The sequence below is a fragment of the Pinus tabuliformis genome, chromosome 1_1 (assembly GCF_031772625.1).
Source record: "Pinus tabuliformis cultivar Carrire ecotype Pingquan chromosome 1_1, CPIR1, whole genome shotgun sequence".
Taxonomy (NCBI): Eukaryota; Viridiplantae; Streptophyta; class Pinopsida; order Pinales; family Pinaceae; genus Pinus; species Pinus tabuliformis.
In genome coordinates this window covers 409,801,815-409,811,563 of record NC_142297.1, presented here as the reverse complement: position 1 = coordinate 409,811,563, position 9,749 = coordinate 409,801,815, and the positions used below count along the sequence as shown (strand labels likewise).

Sequence of the window (9,749 nt, the reverse complement as noted above, 5' to 3'; positions counted from 1 at the left end):
CTTGCAATGGATTGGAGTTGAACGCAGAAAACATGCAGAAGTACATCGGTGGTCCTTTTGTACTCAAGACCATGGTGTGCATGATTTAGGATGATTTGGACAAGGGTTACAAGACCAATTACCTAGAATCTATGGAGGCAAGAGTCCGTTTCCAGAAAGACATCACCAAGCAGTTTGGGGACACCATAACATAGTATTAAGCTTCGTATTAGTTTGTCACCGAGGATCATCAAGAGGATGTTGTCATAGTGTTTTCTCTTGTTAGGCTGACTCTAGCCTATTTTGTCTCACATGGCTATATGTGGAAAATGTACATTATTTGTAAATATGTTGTAAGTTAAATTCCAAGTGTCATTAGTGGAATGTGAATAGTCCATATGTAATGTAAAGAGTTATTTGTAAAGAAGTTGAAGAGTCATGAGGGTAGTCAAAGAGTCAAAGGGGAATGTCAAGGGTCACCCCACCCTTTGTTATAAATAGAACCTCCTAACCCATGGAACGAGATTTTGGAAGCCAAGATTTTGGCTAGGCTTAGACTTAGAGAAGTCTTGGGAGTATCGTGACGAGCCTTGGCTTCTCCACAACTTAGAGAAAATATACTTCTTTGGAGGACCAGGTGTTCTTGACTGTAATGTTCCACTATTGGGGCTAGTGGTTGTCAATTGTGTATGTATGGATGGAACACTCACTTATAATAATAATAATTGAGCAAGCATGCTTTCATGCATATGTTGTTATTGTTGTTGGAGTATTCTGGTTGCTTTAGCAATGTATGTTGTTTAACTTGCACATTTTCTTATGAACTAATTTGTCTGCAATTATATGAATCTTATTGAATGTGTGTTGTTGGATTAACCTGTCACTTTTGTTTGTGGACTATTTTGCTTTCCAGCTTGTGATGTCATTTCACTCATGTGTTCCATTTAGGCTGTGTATTATTACATGCTTCTAAGGGGGACACTTCCTTTTTCCCTCCGTGTGTTAGAACCCACATGCATCTCACTTGACTCGATGCCAGGTCACACACTTGCTTCCATCCAAAGTCATCATTCTTATCTTTGTGTGCATCGCGGTCAAGGCACTACATTACCAACCATTGTTGAGACTCCCACTCCAAACAGTGTGAGGTCTAGTTGGGACATCTTATAGGGTAGATCCCTCGAATGTTGGCAGGTCCAACACCATCAACAACACCCAATTTGAAAATGAGAGACCCTTTTGAGTTAAATCCAAGCATTCCCATTTGACAAGGGAGTTTGGGATGGATTGCTAAGGTAGTTTGAGGATAGTAGATTGAGGTTGACATCCTTACCTGGCTAGACAATTAGCAATATTATTACCTGAGTGACGAACATGAAATAGGATTAGAATGAGAAATAGATGGAGGAAGGAGGCAATTCACTTAACCTTCTTGGCACCAACAATGAGAGACTTTGCAGGAGGTGTGCCATTGAGAAATTTAGATAGCATGTTTATTACCCATTTAGAATCTCCTTCCACTAGAAGTTTTGAGAAGCCTTGAGATCGAACAATTCGAAGACCTTCCTTTAAGGCTTGCAACTTGGTGGCATGTTAATGGTGTAACCCATATTTCCAAAGAAGAGGAAGATGATCATGCCAAGGTCATTTTTGAACAAACCTTTGAATCGTGCATCCCCGGGGTTATCTTTGGATGCCCCATCAACATTAGCTTAATAAAGTCTTGAGCTAGAGGAAGACAAGAATCATAATTATCATATTTTTAATTGTTAACAATTATAATTGATTAGTTTTAAACTTTATGAATTTCAAATTTTTCTCTCTTAGTTATTTAAATTAAAAAAAACCTAAACATATTACAACAAAACAATTAGTAACTATATATTAATATATTATGAATTTAGATTTATTTTAATCTTGAATCTCTCTAATACTGAGAGAAATCAAATTTAGTTAATGTGTTAATTTTTAATCATTTAATTCCATGTTATTTACTATAAGATTTATATGTTAAGATGTTTCATCCTTCTCATTGGGTGGAAAATCAAAATATAAGATAGATTTAGAATGGTTTAACTACCTTTTTGTTTTTGTCTCTTCATTATTGCAATAGAGTGTTACATAGGATATTGTGTCTCTTCATTATTGCAATAGAGTGTTACATAGGATATTGCAATAGAGTGTTACATAGGATATATCGTTGCACTATTGGTCTACCGACTAGGAAACCAAAACAATAATACAAATTGAGAATCTTGAGATTGCAAATTTCTCTTTTGAATAGTTTAGATAACAAGAAAAAGAAAAAGACATGAACCTTAATGATATACATAAAACAAAGAGAAAAAATTAGGATAATCTGCTTGACAAGATAATTATAGGTAATATGGTACCAAAATGAGCTATCGAGGACAATTATAACATAAAGTGGGACCAAACAAGGACTTTGAAATGCTGCGCCAAAAAGCGTTTTTAAAGAGAATTGCTTTTAGTGTGGTATAGTTAGCAATAAGAGCCTATGGAGCCATGCCAAATTCGCTTGGACTCGTGCCACCTCCACCATGTCAGAAATCGAAGAGGCACTTCAGGGAGGAGTGATCTCCATATAATAGAAGTTGTTATAAGAGTGTGCCATCCATTTTTCTCGTCGAAACAGACTAGTATGGAACCCATGTGCATACCTTTCCCTACATATAAGAGGCAGAGGATTGTCAACACTTCGCCACCATTGGTCGGTCCCATCATATCCTTTCCCGAAGCGACAGAACATTATCCAAATGAACCTTATACACAACAATCAGAATTCTTTTTGGAAGCCGGAAGTTTTAATAAGTGCTGAAATTGGGCCTGTAATTGACTTCCTTAATAATTCCTAATTCCGCATTTCAAGATTCCTCTTGTAGAGAGGAGAGCAGCATTGTCTGGCACCATAAGTATTACTCAATGCAGGATGAAAGAAATGAATTGACTGCGTACACCGAGCGACGCTTACCATATGGAAATTCGATCATCGCCACTGCCGAAGCTAGGACAGAAGCTAGGTCTGCAGTGTTGGGAGCATGCCCAGACTGCATTGCAGGTGCCCTTTGCTAACCATGAGGGAGCGGCCCGTGAAAGGAATTGTTGTCAAAATTGTGTGCTCACGGCGATGAAGCCTAGCATCCGCTGTGAAATATGCACTATAACGACAAAGCAAATAGGTCAGCATAGTGTCCACGACCCCATACTCTCGGAGGAGAGGGGAAGGTGTAGAAGATCACAACAATGTTCATTCACCGCCTTGTCATGTCGTAGTGCAGACTAGCAAAGGGACCCGCCAACGAATGAAGGGAAATCAGTAGGAATGCAGGGATGGCGAAGGGAAGACATGGACGTTGCAGAGTCTAAAGATGTGTTTTTTTAAACATTCCACGCTTGTAAATAGAATGAGGGAAGCGGGTCGGTTGGCCATGACGTAGCCCATACACCACCTTGTTGAATGCTCACAATGAACCACCATGATTGCTTCGCGAATGACGAAGGAGAACTCGTACAAGGACCTGACTTGAAGGAGTATACCCACAACCATAGAATTAATATGTTCGTGCCAACTGGCTATGGGAATCACATTACCGAGATGGCTATCAAATCTATGATTTTCTGAATGATCATTCGAAGTGGCATGAATTATCACCGGTAATGGAGGAATGGTTGAACTACTTAAAATATTATCAGATATATATCTAGATATAAAATAAAATTATTTATTTTGTATTTATTTATTTATATCTTATAATGGGTTGTAAAGCACCTTTGGTGCATGGAAATTTAAAATGATTTCAAATCCAATAATTAATATTAGTGTATATTTTGTAATAAGAATTAGAACATTTTAATTTACTTATTAATAATTAATAGATTAATGATAAATATTTAATTTTATGGAGAGAATCTATATTTATTTTAAATTAGTTATGATTATTTTTTCTTTTCTATTACAATTTAATATATATATAAAATTATGAGAAAACATCCGTTGGAAGGGTAAGGTCTACTGCATAAAACAGCGTGACACTCTAACAGCGTGGGATTCTCCGTTTCTAAAACTATATACCTGGAAAACTGTAATCCTATCTGAAATCTTCCAGACAAGGATATAGAGAAAAAATGGAGGTTCGTCGTTTATTCTCAAGCTCTCCTGGACTTCTTCCAGCCGTTTTCATTTCTGTGTGTATCTTCAGACTACAATTTTCGACCAATGCCATACCGTCGGCATACGTTCATCATGCTGACAACGATAACCAGATTGTATTCATAAATCATCATTGGCCTGATGTGGGAAAGACGTTTGCCAGTCACCTGTCCAGCACCCTCATTTCCCATGGACTGCCAATCGGCACTATCGAAACAGGCTCCGTGAACATAGCAATTTTTTCTAAAGATTATGCGAAGTCAAGATCCTGTTTAAATGAGCTCCTGATCATGCTCAAGTCTGGGGCACCAGTTATTCCGATTTTCTACCACGTGAGGCCTTCGGACCTTCGCTGCCTTGTAATTCATACTTCTGTGCTCCACACGATCCGGTGGACAACAATAAAAAGTGGAATACAGTATTGTGAAGACCTGCGCAGGCTGGAAGAGGAGAAAATATTCGACCCTCAAGTTTGTCAAAATAGAAGCCAATACGACTCCAATAAAATTACAGAATGGAGTAGGGCTCTTTTTCATGCCTCAGTGAGATGCGGTTTCGAGCGGTCAGCCTATGGTGGGTAAGTCCGCTGGATATCCCGAGAAATCTCATGGATTAGTGTCAGTTAAAAGTCCGGTCAGCCTATGGTGGGTAAGTCCGCTGGATATCCCGAGAAATCTCATGGATTAGTGTCAGTTAAAAGTTTTTTTTTGGGTTGGTTGAAAGAGTATGAAATTAGATTAGATCATATTAGTTTGATAAGTAGGTTGAGATTAGGTGGGGTTAGTTTTTTTTATTGGATGGAATAACGATGTACACACTAATGAAATGTTATTATTAGGATTGGATGAGGTTTTGTGAAGCTTGGATTTATTTTAAGATAGTTGAATTTCTTAAAAAGTGGTTTTTATTTTCAACCCCTCCCCATGGGTTAATGTTTTGTATTGCCTGAAAACATGAAGTACATATTTAGTGATGGTGTTTTAGGTTGCTCTTTCACTTACCAAACTCAAAATATCCACCTTTTCAAAAGAGTAGAAGATAATTTTTTACTTGTTGATATAAAAAATTAAAACTATATAGGCATATTGAGAGATACAAAGAAAATGGCACCAAGGAATAGATAAAAAGTAGAAAGAGGTTGGTCACACAGATTTGTCATAATTATCAATGGTCCAACATTCTTGTTTGAGAGGAGATTCTTCAAAGAATTGCCATGAGGAGATGTGGGAACGTGATGAGATGCATCTCGATTTGGCTAACTTATATAAAATTTTATTTCTAAATAGGATGATCACTAGAATGGAAGGAAGGAGCAATGTTAATCATATGATTAGGATTTCAAGTCTCCAACTACAAAAGATTGTGTTTATCTGTGAGCCATGTAAATTGTGAATCATGTTTATAATGAGTAGAGAATCATCCTCCATCACAAGTTTGGCGTAGCCCTAGGTGTGGGAATCAATAGTCCCTCTTCAAGGGTTTTAGATTCTATTATATTGTTACTACTATATGACATAAAGCTTGAATAAATGTATATAGGGAAGATCAAATGATTGCTTAAGGTACTTCCATAGTTTGCCATGTTTGGGTTACCTTTGGAAGCCTCGTCAAAATTGAGCTTTAGAAAATTAGAAGGCTTCTAAAGAGCGAATGAAGTGTAGAATCAAAATAAATAGAAACAATTTAAATTGTTTGAATTGCGTGAGAAACAAAGCATGAACTTTTCCATTCTAGTGTACCAATAAAGGAAAACATTGGTAGATAGGCACAAAAAGGAATTGGATATACAACATCTTAAAGCACATATCAAGACACACAGAGACATGAGAGACGACAACAATTAAGAACACCTTGAGAAGATAGAAGCTTTGGAGAGTGAGTTGTGGGACAATAATGATGGAATGAAAAGACTACAAGATATGAACCAACAAGAGCATGGGCAATCAAAAATGCAAATAATAATAACAAGGGATAGATTTTGTTTGTGGAAATTTTTCAGGAAGTCCTCTACTTGGTAATGAGGTTTATTGTGCAAATATTGTATGGTCATCGGAATGGGGCAAGGATCTATTGATGTCCAGATGACACTATAAGCATAGAGGATGCGACAAGATGAAGCAATGCATGAAGAAAATGATTTGTCGTCGCTGGTTCAACTTATGGTCATAAGATGCACTCAAGATAGTGCATAAAATAAGTGGGGGAGGAATATAAAACCCCCACCCATTTATGATGTAAATAGATGTACTTATTATTAGGCTGCTAAGATGGATGTATATCGCAGGTCTGCGTGCATATGTATTTTGATATGTGGCTTGTGTGCCTATATAGATATGATAAACATCTTGGGGTTAGCATGCCTAAGCATATGTGCCAATGTCAGTTAAGTGGTCAGTGGGCTTGAGTTGCAAATACATTGAAATTTATATATTTTAAAAATAATAAAAAGAATAGCCATGGAGTCCACTCTATTGTAAGAGTATGGAGGGCATACAACTCCACAGACACATGGAAACAACCTTGGTGACAAATGTTAGTGTTGAAAACACCTCGGGACCCACATGGCCTCAGTATGTGCAACATGGTAGAAGGTATCCATGTTGAGTTACATAGGGAAAATTTTAAGGATGGAAAATTACCTTGATGTTTAAAAACATTGATGAATCTCACTAGTCCCTAATATGAAAACTATAAAAGGTTTATTGATGCATTTGTAAAATTATTCAAATTTATAATGATTTTATATATAGTCTCTATATATTGTTGATGACTTTTAAGGTAACATAATCTTAATTGTAAGATCTAAGCGAATCATTTTAAAAAAAAATGGAATTTGGCAAATCTTTTTTTTGGAAAAATCATGGAAGATTAGCCCACCTGTGAATATTAGCCCCTAAAATTTTCCAAACTTGAGTGTGTGTGTGTGTGTGTATATATATATATATATATATAGATATATAGATATATATATATATATATATATATATCCTTTGTAAAGGGGCAGAGGATAACCTATTATTATCATTAGGATGATGAGGATGGTTCTAGACTTCAGTCCAGAGGAACTAGTCAGTGAACCCTACAAGGTGGGCATTGCGGAGGAACCAAAGGGTCTCGGAGAAGGATGTGCCACTTGGGTTCTAGAAGTGACTAGACTTTTGGTTACTAGATGGTGAGCCTTGGCATATGACCATAGTGGAGGGATTGTCCATCCTCGAGAAGGGTGTGCCACTTGGGTTTTGGATTGACCAGTGAGCCAAACCAGCTATGACTTGGAATGTGCCTAGAGTCGTGGAGCAACATGTCTATTGGGTTGACACCTTGGCAGTTACCGTAGAGGGTGCCAGGGGCCATGGAACAACATGGTTGTTGGATTGGTACCTTGTCCATTTTCCATTATTTTGTGAACTTGTGTATAATTTCATGTATTCATGTGCTTTGCTATTGTGACATATGAATTTTTATGAGGAAACACTAATCTAATGGTGTGAACAATTGCATGCATTAATGCATCTATATATTTATGTCCTTAGCTATGTTTGATTGCTAAATTATTCTTGAATAAATATATAGTTTAATATGAACCTTAATTTGGGTGCAATAACAATATGTACAAACCCTTATTATGTAAATTATAATTATATGTTGCCTAAAAATCATTTATTGTAAATTTGAAGTTAAGGTTGAAAACCCACATTATAGAATTATCTGTAGGCTCTGGTAGAGAGCTAAGGTTAATGATGATGATTATGGATTATGAGCTTGGGGACGATTATTGATGGAATTATTGGCGAATTTAATTGATGAAGTTTTGAATGTAGTGAATTAGTGTTAAGAGATTACAAACCAAATCCTAATTTCACTATAAAACTTATAATAATTAATTATGATCTTATAGTGTTCATTTTCTTATCAATTATATACATATCATATGTAAATTCCATGTTGAACATGAAAATAATTACATATAATTATTTCTTTCTCTATATATATGTATGTAAGCTAAATACACTACTCCTCACTCAACAATACACCATTTTAAAATATTTTAATTATAAGAAAATTTCTACTTTTGTATAAAATTAATATTTTAAAGTACCAATTATTAATTATATGTTAATTTTTTTAATAATTTTTTATTTCTATCTTTAAAATTTATAAAAAAATATTTTACTTAAAATTTACAATAAAGGTTTATCTATATTAATTTTTTTATTATTAATTTTTTAAATTTTTTTTATTATTTTTAAAAAAATTATATATAAATTTTAAATAATTTTAAATAGTTGTATATTTATAAAATTGTTTATTTAGCAGAAATTTAAGAAAATAAAATTTAAACATATAAATAGATTTAACCCCTGCAAAACAAATAAAAAAATACACGCCTCATCCTTCGCACTAACTTAAATTTTAACTTTTAAAAACATACTAATTAAACTATTCGTTCTTGGTAATAAAGTATAAAAACCCATTCTGCTTTACATTTGTCGTTTCATTGTATTGAGTACATTCCTGTAACGAAAATATTTGTGGTGAAAATTTTCAGTGACGAGGGACGGCTGGTGCATGATGTGGTTAAACATGTGTTGAGAATTAAACGTGTGCGCAGTATTGAAGAACAGAAAACACCCATCCACTATGATGTTTTCCTGAGTCATCGTGGCACGGATGTTAAGAACACTCTGGCCAGCCACCTGTACTATCGTCTCCGTGATCACCAGCTGCAAGTCTTTTTTGACAAGGAGGAGATGCAGAAGGGAAGCCACATAAATTCCGTGATAGAAAACGCCATTAACGTCGCCTCTATTCATATTGTCATTTTCTCTGCAGGCTATGCACAATCAGAATGGTGTCTGGATGAGCTTCTACTTATGATGGAATCTGGGTCGATCATTATCCCGGTCTTTTACCATGTGAACCCTACGGACATGTGGTGGAATGCTGTGGACGGAAGAAATGGAGTGTATGCTGACGCCCTGCGCATCCTCGAAGAGCAAAAAATATTTGACCATGAAACTCATCAAGAGAAGGTGCGATACGAGTCCGACAGTATTGAAAAATGGAAAAAGGCTCTAATGGAAGTTACAGGCAGAGAGAGTTTGAACCTCGAGACATATGATGGGTGAGACTTCCACCACCCTTTTCTTTCAATTTGTTGGAACGAGTGGTATATCACAATTTATCTAGGTAAGCGTTTCTTACTGGTAATTCCTTTGTGAATATTTCTTTTTTCAGCGACGAGGGGCGATTGGTCGACAATATCGTGCGAGAAGTTATTAAAACAAAAGTAAAGGATGACGAACCAAAATTTCGAGAGAACAATGTCAGATGAAGAATGTTAACGGTAACGCCGACATATAGTTGTGGATGATAGCAACGCCATATGCAGACAGTCCAGTTATTAATTACAAATAAAAAACATTTTTTTCTTATTTATGGAAGAGCTTTGTCGAAAACACAGTTTTAGCGGTTTTCTATTTTCTATTTTTTCAAATTAAATTTATTGGGGTGTCTCCTAACATACTGGGTTAGACAGGGCAGTTCCCAATATCACATTCTTGTTTTTATGGCAAAGCCATTGGGTTACCAATTTCTG

General features: G+C 35.8%; 1 protein-coding gene across 1 annotated transcript; it reads left to right on the top strand.

The window, feature by feature from the left end:
• The first annotated feature begins 4,125 nt into the window (after positions 1–4,125).
• LOC149213425 (uncharacterized) lies at positions 4,126–9,485 on the top strand. Its single transcript, XM_089389025.1, has 3 exons — positions 4,126–4,727; positions 8,700–9,275; positions 9,389–9,485. The coding sequence occupies exons 1-3, from the start codon at positions 4,126–4,128 to the stop codon at positions 9,483–9,485; spliced, it is 1,275 nt and encodes a 424-aa protein (XP_089245151.1).
• Positions 9,486–9,749: the final 264 nt, after the last annotated feature.